Here is a 19,338-nt window from a genome sequence, read left to right on the forward strand (position 1 = left end):
CCTTGTGAAATTTTCTATCTATCCAGCCAATTTAGATTTGGTGAATAAAACCTGAGACATAGTTATAATAGTTGGATTTTCTAGCCATACTTTTTCCAAGAGCTAAAAATAAAATTGTAAGTGGGAGTTAGAGCTTGATGAAAGACAACACAGGATGGGTCCTGCAAGGCAATGAATGCCACCAACTCTAGCATAAGCCCATGAAAATCAGAAGTTCTCAGCATTTCATATTTAGGGGTTTTATCAGCCTGACTTCACTAAAAAAAAAAAAAAAGAATCTTTTCCAAATCCTCAAACAATGAGATCAAACAAATGTATTTCAAAATGGGGTAGCTTCTCCCCCAAAATAAAAAAAAAGAAATACAAAAACAAGAGGACAACTGAACTTAACTTTTAATTCTGAGAAAGAAGTCTTCTGGAAGGCAAACCCAGAGAGGAAGGGACATGTTGACAAAGACAAATCTGAGTTTTTTTATTAATAATGTGCAGTGGATTGTTCAAACACCATGGACCTGAGCGCTGCTCAAATGTTTGAGGCTGTCTCATCACTCAGGTACAACTGGTGGAAACACTGAAGCCTGGTCACAAGGACCTTGAAACAGCTCCCAAAATTGTTGCAGTCTCATTCTACTTCCAAGATATCCATAAGCCCTCGACTCATGGTAATATTGCAATGAATATATCACATCCAGTGAATATTTTTATGGCAATGTTCTGGAAACTACCTCAAAAAAAGACAAGCTCTAACTAGTTCCATGGACTGAGATCACCAGCACACCAAGCCAACTGTGCTACAAAACAATAAGGATGTCTATTCATCTCTTGAGCATCTTTTCACCAATCAAACTTGCATCTTCCTAATATTAAAGTTTTGGTATGACATCACAGGAGAAACTTTTTGCATCCACCAAAGCCAGATGAGACTCACAATCATTTATGACCATATTTTTCCTGAGAGACTGTCTCACAAACAATCWGAGAACATCTGCTAGAAAGCATTTTAAAATGAAATCTGACCTACAATTCAACTCTGTGGCAGTGGTTTGACTGTTTAAAAAAATGTGTGCCCTTTAAATCTTAAATTATGAGATAGTTTGTTGAAAGTGTAATGTATTTAGCTTTTATCTAATAACCTCCAGAAATGTAATCAATCCCTCCTTAAAACAGTTCTGAAAGAAATGGCAAAAATGAAAAAAGGCTCCATTTTCATTAGTCATAAATAAAATGACAACATCAACCTCTAGGGGTTCCGGWGATGTTCCATTGAGAAATTTTCCAGGACTCAATGTATGTGCTTTGAGAAGGTTAGTTCAGAAACATCTCTAGTCTAAATATCATTGSTAGACACAAATCCATCCTACAGAAATAAATTCCAGATTTAGCTRATTTTGTGCCTGTTACTATTTTGCTGGTTTCTAAAGAGAGTTACGAGGAAAAATCTAACTGCCTGTCCAAACATTATTTTCTTGAGATTGCCAGGTGCTGAGTGTGTTTTCTACACCATTCAGATACAAATCTGAGTTTAAATCAATACATTAAAGTCTTAAAGCAGGATGTGGGGTCTGTCAAAAGGACAGACTTAGTATTACTATTATTATCTTCAGAGCTTCCTTGGCCCTCTATGCAGTACTTTCATTTTATTCATAGCATTTCAAAATTAATTACTTTTGCTTCATATTAAGAAATACCAATTTCTTTAAATAATCCAGCAGGTACCTTAACTCTATGATGCTGCCCACCCACATGTTTGGGCAGTGCCTATATTTTTTTTAACTTGAGGGCTCTAAGAAGTTAAATAGGTGGTTTTTTTTTTTGAAATGCCATAGTCAGTAAGCCCTTAAAGCACACTCTGAATAACACAGAAGGCAACTACTTATTTCCACTGACTTGAATATTAAAGCCCAATCCACCATCAAGCAGAGCCTCTGTTCTCTGAGTGTTTATAGACGTCCTAAAATTACTCATTAGCAATCCATTGTTATGATCTCCTCCATTTTGTATATATTATTCACTGGCATGCAAATTGAAATTCAAACATCTGGATGTAATCTGGGCAGCCTCTGAAAAGCATATCTCTGAGTGATTTTTCTTACATTTGAACCTTACAGCTTAATTAGTCAACTTTTTAAGCCCATGAAATCATCATGTGCAARCCAGAATCTCTCTCAGCTCGTAGCTTGTGGCATGAAAGATCACTGCAAATAAGAACAGTTCTTTAATGAGCTATAATTAGAAAATGACTAAATGTTAATATGCAAGCAGCTTTTTATAGACAGAAGGCAAGACAAAAGAAAGCCTCTTACTTGTCATTTTTACTCTCATGAATAATCCCCACAGCTCTTTGAAGTCTGTAGTACTACTGTATATTCAGGAATTACTCATGAATGCGAATAAATTTGGTATGGAAAGGTGGGTTATGGCAGAAATTTTCCTAGTTTAGATTGGGCAGAAGGGAGYTTTCAGCAGGGTGGGATCTAGTTATATCTGTGGAAATTATCAACTCTACTCACCAACTGATTCTGGTAGGCAGTGACAGCAGTAAAAACTGTCTCTGGAAAGATGAATGTCCTGAACTCTTCTGATTTCAGGTTTAACAAAGAAGCTGTGTGGTCCTTCTTCTTAATGATGTGGACCCTTGGCTGGTACTTGTGCATGGAGTTCAAAATGATCTGCAAGAAAGAAATGACAAAGCACTGTCCTCAGAGGAAGGTTGGCAGGGCTCTCAAAAGCTATAAAACCATGGCAGGGAAAGAAAATGATCTAATTAACATGGCAGGGGAATCATCCAAAATCTAACCAGCCAGGGGCTGGTTTGCAGAGCAAACTCTCCAGTTCCTTTGGCCAGTTCCAGGAAATGAAGGTGGAAAAGCAGGCATCCCAGGAGCTAGTCTCCTCTCACTCCTACATCACTGGTGAGCATGCATTTCTTGAAGGATAAATACCTGTTCCTACAGGTGAGGTGTTTTRCATACAGAATTAGTGACTGCCAGAGTGTGCACTGGTTTGCAGGTGTGAATATGGATCTCCTGAAAGCTAACGGCCAAGAGCCCTCACTTGGAAAAATGCACAGGTGCAGAACGAAAACAGTCACAAATCCCTCAGAAAAAAAAGCAACGGAAAAAATTAGACCCATCCAAAAACCTACCAGCAGCAACCCAAACCATCTGACCAAAAGTAAAACTCCACGTAGCCTTTCACTGTGGCAARCCTTTAAAACAAACTACTTCATAGATGGTCCTCACCGCAGACTACCAAAAATGAGAGCAAGGAGGGAAACCAGGACGGAACCCCCAAATGACCGGGTTTCGCTATTCTATCCTCATTAATAATTGTTTACGAGCTCCCAAAACAATTCTAAACCTAAGGAACCAACCAACCAATTTCAGCGTTCGCTGGAGTCAAACCAAGAGTCCCCCTTGCTTCAGTTACCACTGGCTGGAGGCCTGTTGGGCTGCCTCTAACCACAGTATTCAATATAAGAATTAAATACAGAGCTCGGCTCACACCAGCCCTTGTTTTGGATATAATCACAGTCACAAGACRAAATTGGCAATGGTGTGGGTGGTTCTATTTTGCAGGGGCCATAACGACATTACRGTCGGCTCCGTACATCTGGAATAGCTAATGTGCATTCCTCAGGAAGCGTTAACTTCAGCTGAAACATAGCAGGAACGGTGCAGTATTTCATACTAAGTCAATGGGAAAGGTTGCACATTGCATTGGAGTGGAGAGCTGAGAGAGCTATGTCATGGCTACAATTTCCATCAGCGTTTTTCTTTGCTGCTCCTTTGGGGCCAAATATTGCCAAGACTCACGTTGGGCCTTTGCAGGAGGCACACAGCAACAAGAAAGACATTACAGTGACAGGGAACCATCATCCTGAAAGCGTTGCAGGTCTGCTTTAGGCAGCTCAGGTCCTTTTTCAAAGCACTTCACGATTTTGTGTAGGAACACACAAAGACCATGGACCCTTCCTGTAATACCCTTAGCACTTTTCCCTCTCCTTGTAAAATTTTGTCTTGGCACCCTAGTTACTGCAGATGGAAGCAGATGGAAGAGACATTTTAAAGCAGGGTGTGTGCATGGTGATGAGCTTCCTGGGGGTTGGCCCACAGACCTTGGTGCTTTTTATTGCCTTTCATGGCCATGATATCCATGTGGAGGCATTATATCTGTGCAGCATTTGAGCRGAAGGAGAAAAAAAATGTGACAGGGCAGCTCCCACACGTGCCCTTTCCTTTCACTCCTCTCTGAATGCAAACTGTGATAGAGAAACTACATTTCTCAARCAAGACCACATAATCCCTTATGAAAGTTTTCCAAAAAATAAAGTGCACATAGATAACATCCCCTGCCATGGAGCTCCACATCATTCATTCCCAGCAGAGGCAAGTCTGGTCATTCATGTACAAAACAAATACCAAATGTAGCCAAGAGATCACAGAAACCCCGTGGCCAAGGTAAGGGTCATCATTTCCTTCCTGAGGGTCTATACATGTGGTACTCCACCTGCACCCCCATGCAAGCCGCTGGTGATGCTCAAAAACACTCCTTAATACCCACCCGTGCAACTTGCTGTGTTGGGACCATATAAAAACAGCTCAAAGGAGTTAGATTTACAGGGTGCACCTCACAGAGTAACCTCACAGAGTTGCTTCAGAGTCTGAGAAGACTCCTCCTGGTTGTGTAGCTATCAGAATATCCCTTATGCCAGGTCTGTGACAATCCTGCTGGCATGTCCCAAGAGACATACACTCATGGCAGCGCCCCTGCACACACTTGCTGGCAGCCACAGCCCCCAGCCACCCCATCCACCGTTGTGCCGACAGTCTGCAGCAGGGAAGATGACCAGGATCCCTCCTTATGGGATCCTGAGTTCTGTAAGGTCAGGCAGGTTTGTAGGCATCTGGCTCCCACTGGCTACAGAGCAGTCTGGATGCCAGCTGCAAAATTCCAAGGTGGTTTTGAATTCAGGAACTGTSCTGTGACAGCCACTTCCATATTCACTAATAATACTATTACCAGGTAAAGTTTTCTTTCTGAAAACATGAAGATTCCTAACTTGTGTGGTTGACTATAAAAAACCTTGGGCATAACTCCTTGTGGCCACACCGAGCCCGCTGCTTTCAGAGTTACTTATTAAACACGTTCACAGCTTTGCATTTGCTTTTGCAAACATTTATGTGTTTGAATTTTGCTATTGTAAATGCCAAAAAAACAATTACAATAATGTATACACTCATGGTTCACCTCACTGTAAACCAGGAATGATAGCACTCCAGTGAAGAGAAACCTAAAGTCCTAAAGAAAACACTTATTGTGAAGAACATCACCAAAAATCTGGGGGGAAAATGTCACATTCGTAAATAKTTTGCAGTCAGAAAAATGGCATTTGCTTGGCTGTAAAAATGCACAGATGACAGGAAACTTGTCTTTCCTCTGGTAAGGATGTCTGAAAGYGTTTCCATGGAGCAAGCTCTATGTCATGCACACAGAGATAAGACTTTTGCCTGATGCTTGGGGAGAATATGTGCATAACTATGGGGTTACACATTCTTCTGAAGGTACACAGGCAGAAATGTTTGCCAACTCCAAAAGTCTCCTTGAATGAGAATGAGAGAAAACAAACATATGCTAGAACAAACAAATGCCTCTCTTTTCTTCAGACTCCTTTTCAGGAAGTGAACACCCTACAAATAAACCGCAATTACCTTAGACATTCATAACTGTCTTCTGGAGGGTGAAGAAAGCAAGCAACTAGAACAAGCTGGAATCAGGCTGGATCCGTCTTCCCTACCTGTAACTAGTATTTAAAGGCGCCTTTTGGGTCATCAACACTTTCTCAGGAATCAACACATATTATCAAACATAATTAAAAAGTGAAGACTGGCTYTTTCTAAATGAAGGGAGAGATTTGAATTTGTGTTTTTATTCTCCTCTTTAYACACAGGAGTTCAGAAATACCGTAGTACAGTGAGTCCTCCTTAAAGGCTCCAGARTACTGATTTCTTCCTTAATTCTACTGATCATCCAATGATGGTAYTCACATAGCTTCAATAAGGCAGCACATCAAACCAGACATGGTTCCTAATTTGGAACATGAATCCCCACAAAATATTGAAAAGGGAGTGCTCCATGAAGGTGTAACACCTGTCACTCAAACCTCAACACAGCCTTCAGGGYTTATCCTGAACTGAACACACAAAATTTCCCATTGTTGTCAGCTGTCCAGAGCCTTTGTGTGAAGAATGGGATAAACCTCTGYTTCTCCGGAAATTAATGGGGAGGCTGCATCTCAAACTCCACRGATCATTTTCTCCCACTGCCTGCATTTGAGACGATTACATCTTCTTGCTCTGCTACATGTCTCAGTTCCCGACAGCTCCTCAGACCTACTCCTGCTTCCTACTCCACTGGGCTTCTGGGAACTGCAGCACTCCTAACTAGCCTGCGATATACTGCTGCCAGCCCTTTATTAGAGGCACACATGGCCCCTGTTATGATGAAAAATGCTTCTTTTTAAGTGCTCACGTATACTGCTCTATCATCACTCGGTGATAGAGCCCACAAATCTTCAGCTTTGCCCTTCTACAGATTATGAAATAAAAGAGAGGGGAAAATAACTTCTCCATACTAGTCACGAAGGGAGCAGCAGTGGGAACTGGATTCAAGAACAATATACCCACAGATGGATCTCTACAAAAGTGCAACACAGAGGCATCTTTCTGGGCTTTCTTCTGTTTATTTGTTTGGGAGTTTCAGCTACTTTTGTTGTTGTTATTTCCAGGATGTATTTTAAATGATCATGGCTGTGAATCAATTCTCAGTTCTTGAAATCAGTGAAAATYCTTTTTTTGGATGAGAAGCATTTGCACAGAACACAGCTCAGACAGATGGCCACTGTCCCACACAGCCCAGGCACTAAACGCCACATGAGGGAAGGGATTTCTGATACGTTGTATTCTGCAATTATTTAGCAGTACCAATTAGTTACCCCTACATTTCAGCATTCAAAATCGCTCCTCTCTTCCCAATGCCTCATTTACTAACACTGCCTTTATGCTCGTTCTTCTGAACTGTCCTGTTGTCATCTAAGAACTCTCAAATCTGTCCCTTTGCTCCTTCTGCCTTCCCTGAGAGAACCACCAAGCCTAGAGGCAACAATTTTAGCTCTTTCTTTGCAATTTGGAGGCATGCCTWCTCGTTCCTGCACTTTACAGGTACTTTTGGGGAGAGGAGAGGACAGACAATATCACCTACCACTAGGCATTCAGAAAACTAAAGGAGTTGTCCCAACTGATGGAGCATAGCAGGAACCCACGGCAAGCAGCTCTGAATCCTATTTACCATCTTCCAGCCTCAAGACCTGTGACAACAAACTGTCACCAGTCAGAGCTGGGACCTGTCTCCTTCAGAGGCCCAAGTCCACCCTGTGGCACCTTGACTTGCAGTTAAGCCTACAAGTATTTCAAAGGCAATCGAGGCACGCTTATTTTTTATAATTCTATAGACGTTGCTTTGGCGTCAGGTCAGTTTTCTTCTGATTCTTATGAGTCTGGAAGTAAAAGAGCTCTCCTTGGTGRAGCCAACCCTAACAGGTTGCCTGAAGTGACCTGCAGGGAGTTTCCAAGCACACATGGAAAAGCACGTGGGTTTGCTGGCCACTGCACGTGGCGGAGCGCGCTGCCAAGTCACACAAAACGCAAGCAGAAGCGCAACAAAAGGCTCAGCTGCCTTCCTTCTATCCCTTGTTCTGATGCTCAGCTCCACCCTGAATTTGTCCCTAATGGATCGTTTGCCTCTAATGGAAGTAGGAGCRTGGTTTAAACTATTGTTCCAGGCTCTACCATATGAAATATTTTTTAAAATCCTGACTTTTAAAGTTGCCAATTCCTCAGCAACAGAGGAACCCAAGAGAACCCTTAAACATGTTAAACCAAACACGTTCAAGCTTCACACATCTTGCAGCACTGCGGAATGAAGGGCTGGCTAAGAGAGGTGTAATGTGGGGGCCATGGCAGCCTTTCCCCACAGCAGTCTCTCTCCCATTTTGCCCTGTGGCACAAGCAAGCAGCTCCCTGGTGATTTCTTTTCCCTTTCCCACCCACAGGGTTACTCACATGGCCATGCTGATCCAGTTCATTGTTGGTGAGTTTGACTTTTTCAAAGGACACCATCTGTTTCAGCAGTTGCTCGCCTGTGAATGGGGAGTCAGGATGGACATACAACCTAAAAAACACAGAGAAAAGGTCTGCTCATTGAAAAATCTCTCCTCTGGGCTTGTGTGTGGGCACCACCTCCATATGAAATCAAAATCACATATCATTTTGCTTTTGGGATATGCAGTGGTTACACAGACACGGACTTGCTGAGAGCTTCGGGTAATAAAAACCTGCTGCTAGAATATGACACCATCTCCTCCATATTAAAGAATTCCTAAAATAAAGCTATTAATGAAGGACAGTAAAGCAGATGACTTATTTAATTCACTGGAACATAATTGAGAATCCTGTGCCTGAGTGCTAGACTGCTCCWTAACCATATTGTTTTATCCCGTTATCTAAAATGGAGACATTAACTAACATTCACTGCTGTGTCTTTTCCCAAATGAAAAATTGATCATGTCTTTCCCCACAGCTGTACTAACAAGCACTTAAAATAACAATGACTACAGCTCCAAGAGAAAAAACATGGTGTCATTACAGAGATAATGGGGGAATGCAGATAAAAATGCATTTTTCTTTATATGTAACATTAAGCCGTGATAATGATTTTAACCTGCACTCGATCACACATTTGCTGTGGTGACGTCTGTTTATAAGAGGTTGAAGGCTGCGGTCCAGCACAGTGGTCTGACATGAAAAATTAGTTGCAGCTCTGCTATTAACAATCCTACACTTGGGAAATTAAGCAGAAGAAAAGGAAGCAAGAAGACATGTAGATACAATGATATATACATTATGACTGCACTAATTACAAGCGCCATGCTATTTAAGAGCAATGGTTTTATAGGAATAATGTACTGCTAAAAATTATTAAYTCCACCGTTCTTTTGTGATGGCAAATGAAGAGCTGGGCTAGACCTTCAACTAGTGCAAACCAGCCCTGTTCTGCTGCTGTGGGCATTGGTTATCACTCACTGAGGGCCTTGCTCTCATTTTGGGTGATGTCTTTGGCCACACAAATGAGTTTCTTCCATTAGGTGGGTGGGGCAGCGCTGAGCTGCCAGGTTAGGAAGATAAACATTTGTCCTTGTTGTTGAGCTACGCTTTTAGAATGGAAAAACCACTAAACGGTGGGGCGTAACTCTCCAATAGACCACGCTGATCCCTAATCAAGGAATGCCCATACTAAAGACGCTGGGGAGCACAGCCCTGTTGCTCAAAGAGGAAGGAGATTTGATCCTCTGTTTTGTTTTTGCCAGCAGAAACCCCAGGACACAGTGAAACTAAAGTTTTACCAGCACAGCTCGCTTCAAATGAGCAGGATGTTTTCCTTACATTGATCCAAAGCATAGCTTGGCTGCTCTAGCTGTGTCCATGGAGGGATGCTGAGCCAGGATTCCTGTCACAATAAAATATTCCTAGCATGCAGGCGTCCTTACTGCTATCATCTCTGCAAAGCTCATAAAAAATGATGATGTATTCGAAAACCAAAGACCTGGAATCATGTTATGTCAAAAGAATCTTTGCTCTCATGAAAACTAATTTTTCCTTATTCTAAAAAAACCTGAAAATCTCAATATTTAGAGCTTTGGATTCGAGAAGACAAAACAAAAAGACTCCCAAACATGTCCTGCAACTTTTCAGCCAGCCTTGTGTTAATTTTTTTGGAGCCTGACTCCTAATTTTGAATGTCTGGATAGCTAATAATGTTTACTATGATCACAGAGTGTCAGACACAGCAAGGTTTGGCTAATTGGGTCCGAAAAGCCAAAGTATTTCAAATATGTGCTGGGGAATGAGTAAAGACCTCCCTGTGTTGAAAAGCTGAGCACAATTGTTTTACACCACCGATGGTTAAYGCTTGGCACTGCTTTAGAGCCACCAAGTGCCTGTAAGCAGAAAAGTCTGTCAAGGATGGGCACCAGAGTATCAGTTACTGAAATGCAAAATTGACCTCACTTTTCTTTATGCATTTGCCACACTCCATCGATCCCACTGAAACGTGGAGTCCACCTGGTGAGCTACACCTGTTTCCCACACTTGTCCMGCAGCCCGAGCTTGCACACCTCAGGGAAGAGGGCTAAACACTTGGCACAGTATTTCTGAAGCAGGAGTTKTTGGCAAGACCACGAGAGCGCACGAGCAGCCGGGTCAGCGAGATAAATGCGCACATTCCAGGGCAGCACGCGAGGCTCTCCCAGGAGTTTGCACGGGATCGGCTGCCTAAGGCCAGCCAGGGGTGAGGAGCTGCTCACTTTGATTCACAAAGGATTTAGGAGCCATATTTGGGTGTGAATTTGCTCCACGGTATATAATGTTTTATGATACATGCAAGGTTTGGGTACTTCTTTCTTGCGTATTTTGGAATGTGACACTACACTCCCTCAATTTAGTTTAACAGATRGTCTGGTCACACAAGCCCCATGCATGCTACTTTTATTTACCATAATGGCTCAAATAATTTGTGAAATATAATACCTTATAAAGGTTTCCTGCCTAGAGCTCTCTGTAAATCTGTAAACACTGTAACTTCATTATTGTAGACAAGTACAGTTCAAAAAAAAAAAAACAATAAACTTTTGAGTGAAAGAAAAGTGGCAAAAATAAGATCAAATAAGGGTACATGCTGAAACTTACTGAACTGATGTTTCACACAGTCTTAACAATGTGGAAGACAAACACAAAATATCACATAGGAACTCTATCCCCAGATAGCACTTAAGAAGATTTACGAAAGACTCTCTGAGAAGTATTTTTATTTAAGTGTTCATTGCAACATAAACTTATTCATTGCAACATAAACTTGTCTTCAACACTGACAGCAGGAAGACAAGGATAAAACTGGTTTTAATAGAAAGTTCCCTGAAGGGCTAATCTTTCAAACAGAATCACAGAATACTTATTAATTTGAAAAAAGCCAAAAACCCCTACAAAACTGTCTTAGTGTTGAAAGTTGTTTTTTAATAATGGAAAGAGCAAACCATCGAACTGGTTCAATCCTGCAAAGTCTTACACCCAGGCACAATGAAACTCCCGAATAATTCCCCTGATGTCACTGTGCCTGTGCAGATGCAAGCAGTGATGTGTGTGGGGGTATGTACCTTTTTTACCAGTGCCCAGACACTGCCCACACAAACGCCTCTCACTGCTGTTCCTCAAGCAGGGAGAGCTAAAACCCTATGTTTGGAGGACAAGAAATTATAACTTCATTAAAGGCTACTGTTACTGGAGCAGGACCAAACTTGTTTCAAGATGGGAAGAGAAGTACTTTTAATGTGTTCAAACAAGACTGAGGCCTCCCACCTCAAAAGATGCATTAACACTGTAGAAGTTGTGCTGGTGAATGCAAACATTGGCACGCTGGACCTCCTGACATCCTTTTTCTCACCAAGAAGAAAGCAGAAATATAAGGAAGACAAAGTGCATAAATGTATATGTAGGTACCAACCACACAAAGAAAAAGCCCTCTATGCCTGTGCCCTGACCAATAGTCTGTTTAGATAACCATCCTGAAAATGGAGCAGGAAAGGTGTGCATTTGCATATGGGGGCAAAGCATCCTGAACGGGGATGCCTCAATACGCAATTGCACGTGGGCACTGATCTGTTGAGGATCCCAAAATATTAACACAGTACAATAGTAATTACTATTTAACTTCAAGAAGGTTTTATCTAATACTCAGTAGGGCAGTCGCTAATTATTCCAAAGATCCTTGTGTCATGTTCTAGGATTTCCTCGTTGAGTGAGTCTATGCCAGGGAAAGTGTGAATTAGAAATCTATTTAAAGGTATGCCAAAAGGGGCGTGAATAGAAAAATAAGAAGGGAAAAACCCTGCCTTAAAACTATTTTTGTCCTTCTGTTATTCCTTCTTTTGATGCCGACTCCTTTGGAGCAGGATCTGTGTTTTTTTCTTTGGGTTTTGATCAGTGCCCATTACAATACGTCAAAAGAAGCCCTCAGACGTTAACCACATTGCAAGAAGGAGTTTTTGGCCATGAAAACAAAGCAGACATAACTCCTAGGTTGCTGTCTTTAATCACAGCTTCTCTGCTTGCGCTTTTTGTTTGTTTACTTCCCTGAACAGCCTTCCAGAGATCACCAGTCACCAAGATTTCAGTTCAACTATTTATATAAGGAAATCATGCAGTATWTGGTGCCTATACTCACACCCCCCCAAAAAAAAATTGTTTCCATTCCTTGTGTTTCACTTATAATTTCTGCCTCTGTAATAAGTGAGTTCKTAACCCCAGGCTAAGCCACCTGGAGCAGATCCGTGTTCCTGCGCGGAGCCCTCCGCAGAAAGTCTCTTTGAAGGCAGAGAGGCATCCGCRTTATTTCCCTATCTCCGGCTCTGACTCAGCAAAGCCTTTCGACATGTGCTGCAGTCTTACTGGACTTGGGGACTGAAGTAGGTACAGAAGTGCTGGGCTGAATATGATGAAGTGTGGGTCWCCTCTGAAGTGCCCTCCCACTGTACAGCCCAGCGCTGCAGCCTCAGTTGCTTAAAGGAATCAGTCATTAATTGCATTAATGAAACGACTTCAGAAATCTTTGCAGTGTTTGTTTCCATATAGAAAAGGGAGTTTATTTTAAAGGATGTGTTTTATGGAGGATTTTTTCCCTGATGTCTCAGAATATATCATGATTTCTTAACGAAAAAAAGGTAACTTTGCCGTAGAACTGATCTGTACTTTGCCTGCTGTCTAAGAGATGCTTCAAAATCAAGAAAAAAAAAATTGGTTAGCAAATGCTGGATATGTTACAGAAATAATATAATTTCAAGTATAAACAGCACTGAACTGTAATTTATTTCTGCTTTGGTTTGGCTGGTGGTGCCTGGATTGCTTTAAATTATGAGGTCAAATATTGGGGGGAGGACAAATCCCAGAGACAAATAATTTTTTTTTAAAACTTTCTTATCTGACTCACAATAAACTTCACTAAAATTTTTTTTGAACAAACAATATATATAAAATTACCCCTAACCAAATTCTGCACTCCAATTCTTCGAATATTTAGTGTACATCAAACCTCAAGCAGAGATTTGAGGCCAGATTCTGCAAYACAAAAATTTATCAGAGTTTTGTAACCAACTTTGTTGAGCGTGGACTCAAAAWCTCAGAGCACTGTTTGCAAACAGAATGGAAAGATCAATACAAGGTATTTCTTRAAGAAAAAAAAAGTAAAGAGAAATAAAAGACAGGCAATAAAATGTACAAACCTTGCAGGGAGAGGAGGGTCAGCTTTTCCAGCGACTAACCAGGAAGACCTGTGGTAGGCATATCTATATCTTTTATTGTCCACGGGAACTATATCCATTAACACAATATACTTGGCCTCGGGATCCACTCCCGAGAAGGAAACCCTGATCGTAGGAAACATTCTCCTGAAATAAAGGCAAATCAGAAAATAAATATTTGGACAGAGAACAGAAATAAGAGAGCTTCTGAACAGCTGCTAAAAGTAAGAATTATACTTAAACCCCCTGAAAAACCTGAAAGCGTTTATTGATTTTGCTTCCACATGATGGAAGTTAAATCCTATATCTCTCTAATAMGGAGACAAAAAGCAGCTTGAAATCAAAACAATATATGAGAAGCAAAAAGAAAAATATTGTAGAAGTGAAAATGGAGTTAAAAGTACGCAACGGTTTCAGAAAATATTTGTAGCTAAGGTACATAAATCTTTAGAGACGTGGATTTTCTTTTAGTTATTTAATTTTTTACGGGATCCATACTACTGTAAGGGAAATAATCCAGAAATTATTTCGGTTATTATTCTCCCATATTTTAGATGAGTGTTTTTTTAAGACTCTCGATGCTTTTGAGTGTAATTCTCAAAACTAAATTCTTTCTTTTCTGCAACAAACTTTTGACAAAATTCACTTTTAAAATGTAAAGTTATGCTGTAGACCAAAAATAAAGTTAAATTATTTTTAACAGTTTAAAAATTTTAACTTTAAATTGCGTGTCGATATGTGCTTTTTTAAAAAAGCATATGCCAATAGAGTTCACCAGTTAGAGGGGAAAAACAAAAAAAACTTCAGGAACTACATTAATGAAAAATAACTTTGGGGATTAAAAAACCCGAAAAGGCATTTGGCTGCTCCGGACTTCGTCTGACTGACCCAAAATCCAAAAGCTTTACTGAAGAAACGGCATGGTTTGAGGTGACAAGAAAGCCCGGAAATCTTTTGCGCATTTTTGCAACAGAGAGGAAAGAACAAACCAAACCAAGCTCTGACTGAATCACTCCCCSACGACCCCGCGTTTCCTACCCCTCTTTTCTCGGTCTGTATCAACCCGGCCCCTCAAAATCACTGCGGGATTTTWGTCACAGAGCTGATTATTAGGGAAACAACACTCCTACCCTGCTTCAGGACACCCAGAATGGATTTCAGCCGGCCCCGCTGCCGCCCCGGGCCGCCTCTCCCTCTGCCCCTCCGCGCACCGCACCGCGCACCGCACCGCCGGGCTGGGCCCGCCGAGGGGCTGCGGCAAATATGCGGCTTCATCCTCCTCCTTCCCCCCTTAGCCCAGCCGTTCCGACACTAAAAACTGCGGGGTTTCGGTAACTTTGTCTCTTTTCCCCACTATACAAAGCCACTTTTCGCAAGATGCCCAGAGGGAAACATCGGGGCTGCCCAGCCTTACCTCCCGGATTTCGTGATGATCATCTCGGTACCCAGYTCGTGAAACTTGTCCCAGAGCTCTTTGGTTTCCAGGCTGCAGGAGATTTTGGCCATCTCCTCGCTGGGGATGATGGGGGTGGTGGGGATGAGGGGCTCGGTGCACAGGGAAGAAGGGCTGCTGCTAAAATCCCCGTGAGGATCCAGGCTGGATAAATCGCTCAAAGGCTGGGCGCAAGAGGATTTCTCAACGAATTGTTCTGTGGGGTTTGAGGGAAAAGAGAGAGAGAGAGAGAGAGGAAGAGAGAAAAAGAAAGAGAAAGAGAGAGAGAGAGAGAGAGAGAGGATTCAGTCAGGATAACGCGACCACCGAGACAAGCTACTTAAAATATACATATATATATATATAAATACATAAATATATATATATATATATATGTATGTATGTAAAAAAGGCATTTATCGCTCGACTGCCCCCGCTCATCCGCAGCACGCCCGCAGACCCGGCGGATTCTTTAGGTGTCCGCTCATCATTTGAGAGCAGCAGTGGTGACTTTCGGAGATGAGCTCCGGCAAGAGCCCGGAGCGGCGCCACTCCCCAGGGACGCACCGGGAGAAACTCCCGGGGGGCGGCGGGAGCAGTACGGCCCCGGCCTCGGCTGTGACCCGCTCCGCGGGGTGCGGCGGGGCAGAGCCAGACCTGCGCRATGCCTCCCCCCGCTAACCGAGGGGTTCCACGGAAAGGTCACTAATTCTCATTAAAACGGGAGTGTTGGGCGCCGAGGTGCTGCTGAAGGCCAGGGCCACGCTGGGGAAGAACGGGAGGCTGCTCCTGGATTGCGCCGCTGGCAGACAGCGCAAGCACAAGGAGCCCGAGCGCGGCCGCGAAGGCTCCGCGCTTCCTCCGCGGGGAAGCGAACCCCAAATACCAATTGAACAGCGGGCACGGGCTCACCCTCACGGAAAGATGKTTTTCTCCCAACCGGTTTGCTGACAATGAACACGCTCCTTTGGAAAAACAGGCTCCAGGAGAGCTGCGTGCGGCCGCGCAACCTACGCGGGTGCAGTGGCTGCTGCCGCCGCCGCCCGCCTGCCGCCCCGGGCTCCCGCCGGCTCTGCCGCCCGCTCCGCAAGCCCCGGGAGGTTTCGGGCCCTTCAGCAGCTCCGCTGGGAGTTTCCGCCGAAGGCGAGGACGGGAGGGAGCGGGGTTGGGAAGGCTCTGCCCCGGCCCCGCGATGCGGCACCGGGATGGGGCGACGGATCCGCTGTCCGGCGCCAAAGAACGGGAGGTGCACGAACGCGCCCTGCTCCTCCAGGGAAAGGTTTTGCCCCAAGCGCCAGTTAATAAAAGCCGAGTTACAAGCAGTCGTTTCCCTTGGATTTTTAGTCGAACGACATATGGGAAGGGGTTAAAATTTTTTTAAAAGTTAAATTAAATAAGCGTTTTCCGGAAAAAGGAAAAAAGAAACCAAACCAGAACCAAACCAACCCCACTAAAACTAACTTTAGCACAAACCCATGTAAATATGCCGAACGGGAATKCTACAACATTTCCGGCCTACGTTAGCGCCCAGACTGAAAAATAAAGTTCACAGTGAATCCCTGGACTATGTGAAATCTTTTGAGAGAGTTGATTAGATGGAGCAGGCGCTGAGGGAGCTGCCTTTTCTAAATTCTTTTAAGATTGAGTGTAATCCTGTTCATAGGCGCCCTGAAAGCTTAACACATATTTTGTAGTTTTCTGCGAACTCCTGGATACACACAAGGATTGACAAACCGCAGAAACTTGGAGGGAGGAGAGGAGGGGAAGATGTTAATGYTTTTTAAAAGCTTTCAAGATTCTGAATCGAGGCAACCGAATAGAAGTGAAATCCCTTACCCGAAAATCGCAAGCACTTACAAAAAAACTCCTGGTCTGTGTAGAGCAAAACAGCCTATATGAGCCTACTTCGAGGAGCTGTGGAGTGAGGGGTATTTCAGGTCTACGCAAAGATTTTACTATCCCTTTGAAGCATAGGCACGATAGCGGAGAGTCTCTTATTTTACTTCAGAACCAGGGAGGATTTACAATAAATACTTAAGAGATTAATTTCATATCAGCCTAGAGAAATGGAACTACCTCAGAGTGGATTATTCTACGAATGGCGAAGCTGGATAAATAAGAGGCTTTAAACAGCCTTGCCTGAAAACGACTGTGGGTGATGAGGACCCTCAACCAGCTAAGGTGATGCGACTTTCCCCTCCGCAGGGGAAACCTTCGGGCAGGCGGACGCGCCGCTGCCCGGCCCGACTGCCGGAGCTCTGAGATGGGTGAGCCAGGGCCGCTAGGGACGGACGGACGGACGGACGGACGGGAGCTCCGCACCCCACGGACACCGGCGGTCACCCCCGTTCCCACTCACCCAGAGGCTTGATGGTGCTCTCGGGAGACTCCTTGTCCTTGGAGCTGCCGCTCGACATGAGGGCGGCGATGGAGAAGGCGTTGGCCCGGGAGGAGAGCTGCGGCTTGGGGGGCGGCGTGTACTCCATGGCCACGGCGCGGGGAAGCGGCGCGGCTCGGTGCGGTGCGGTGCGGCGCTGCCCGGACGGGGCGGGCGGGAGGACCGGCCGAGGATGGCGGAGCCGGGATACCGGGAGCGCTCTGCTCCCGGCGCCGCGCGCTCCCCCGCCTTAACGCGGGGCCGCGGAGATCCTATCGGCCGGCGGCCAATCGGCGCCGGGACACGTCAAGGGCCCCGGCCCGGCCCGGCCCGGCCGCGGGGGAGGGGGCGGAGGCGGGCAGCAACAACAACAGCAGCAGCAGCAGCAGCAGCAGCAGCAGCAGCAGCAGCAGGAGCAGGGGCAGGAGCAGGAGCAGGAGGAGGGACAGACGGGAGGGAGGGGAGGGGGAGGGCTCTGCCCGCCCGCCGGGTGGGGAGGGGGCGGCCGGCCCTCGGGACGGCTCCCCGCAGCCGCTTCCCTTTTGGGCACCCCAGCCCCGCTCCCCACCGAGGCCCCGCTGCGGTTCGGGGTGCGCCCTCCGCTCCCCTGAGCCCAGCGGCGGGAAGGGAGGGGGCAGGCCGCGCGGCCGGGGATGCTCCCGAGAAGGTCCCTRGGCTGTTCGCTTTGCCGAGGCAAGAAACGGCGGAAAGGCGCTTGAAAGGCTGAAATGAATGGATTTTTCTGGTGCGTGCGTGTGAGTGTCAATTTTCTCTTTTGCATTCAAATATTAAAAGACCACAGCTTTCAAAGCAGCCGTTTTCGTCGTTGTGYGCTTTCTGCTGGGACAGAATGTTCCTTAACGCTGGTCGTGCCCTTGGTTTTCCTGCACCGGATACCAAATATTGTCATCCCGGTGAGATGCACTCGCCCCCACCGGCTCCAGGTGAGACCCTTGCTGCATTCCCTTCTCAGCCAAACCGGTRCGTGGGCCGCTGATCGCACAGTTCTCTTCAACTCCGTTTCGYCGGCTCCGCCGAAATAGATGGTATTGATCGAGCACATAAAACAGAGAAAGTCAGAAGGGGCTGAYGGTGCCAACGAGCAGATTACTCCAAGTCAGTGATTTAAGTAAGTTGCTCACCACTACTCTTTCACACATATAATGTAAACATACTCTCACAAATAAATGAATAAAAGCGGGGCGTTTAATTAAATTCCTTTAAATAAAAATATGGCTGAAACTATTTATTCGCTATAAAGACTCACAAGAGGACATGCAACTTTGTCTCTGAAGTTCCATCTTTTAAACCTAGAACAGAATACAAGGACTTTTAGTGTGCCAGGCTTGTGCCAGGAGCCATGCTTWCCGGGGGCCACTCCCGTCCCTGCTGCACTTTAATTAATATGGAAAAACAATTATTCGGGTCAACCTTCACAGCCAGGGAAGTGGGGAAGATAAAACAGCGCTTTATCGCTTTGAGATCAGCGAGAATCAACTGCAGTTTGCCTTTTTATAATAGATAGAATATCTATCACAAACGGGACGCGCATATTTAGAAGCCCCTGAAGCGCCTGGCAGAGGATCTCAGCGTGGCCCACAGTGGTCTGGGGGCCCGGTCTCGCTTCAGACATCAGCGGGAGGAGAKGGACGAAAGGAGAAAGCCCAGCCAGCCCTGCGACAGGCGAGCAGGRAGGGTCAGCTCATGAAGCATCGCCTCTAGCTTGACACAGGGAAACCGAGACGAGCGGTTGTGCCGACATCAATCTTAAGAACACAAACAAAAAAAAACCCAGACACTTTACCACTTTATCCCGAGGGACATCCCTCCAACTGCGGGTCTGGTTTCCCCGCGGGACAGTCCCGCTCCTGGGACCCTTCCCCGAGCGGCGGAGGGAAGAGAGTCCCGAAGTCCCGGCCCGGCGCTCCCTTGGCCCTACCTGAAAAGCAGGGTCCGGCCTGCCTAAAAAGAAAGACAAAGGAGGGTACAAAGAGCCGGAGAAATTATTCTCTTCACCGTTTCTCTGGTGGTGACAGGGATGCCTAAGTCTGCTTTGGTTTCCTACCTACTGTATGCGCCGCGCAAATAAGGATAACAAAACCCACAAGCTCCCGTCAAAGTAAC

At 44.9% G+C, this 19,338-nt stretch overlaps 1 protein-coding gene across 1 annotated transcript in view; it reads right to left on the minus strand.

The window, feature by feature from the left end:
* The window catches only part of TBX20 (T-box transcription factor 20), a 39,458-nt gene extending 22,036 nt beyond the window's left edge, over nt 1–17,422 (minus strand). Inside the window, exons 1-5 of the mRNA XM_057367724.1 lie at nt 17,197–17,422; nt 14,820–15,054; nt 13,388–13,552; nt 8,121–8,229; nt 2,511–2,669 (exon numbers count right to left, since the gene is read on the minus strand). Coding sequence (XP_057223707.1) covers nt 2,511–2,669; nt 8,121–8,229; nt 13,388–13,552; nt 14,820–15,054; nt 17,197–17,323 — 795 coding nt within the window. The 5' untranslated portion in view covers nt 17,324–17,422. The remainder of the gene's footprint in view (nt 1–2,510; nt 2,670–8,120; nt 8,230–13,387; nt 13,553–14,819; nt 15,055–17,196) is intronic.
* Nucleotides 17,423–19,338: the final 1,916 nt, after the last annotated feature.

The sequence above is a fragment of the Malurus melanocephalus genome, unplaced genomic scaffold (genome assembly GCF_030028575.1).
Source record: "Malurus melanocephalus ecotype Western Australia unplaced genomic scaffold, MMel_1.1 scaffold_83, whole genome shotgun sequence".
Classification (NCBI taxonomy): Eukaryota; Metazoa; Chordata; class Aves; order Passeriformes; family Maluridae; genus Malurus; species Malurus melanocephalus.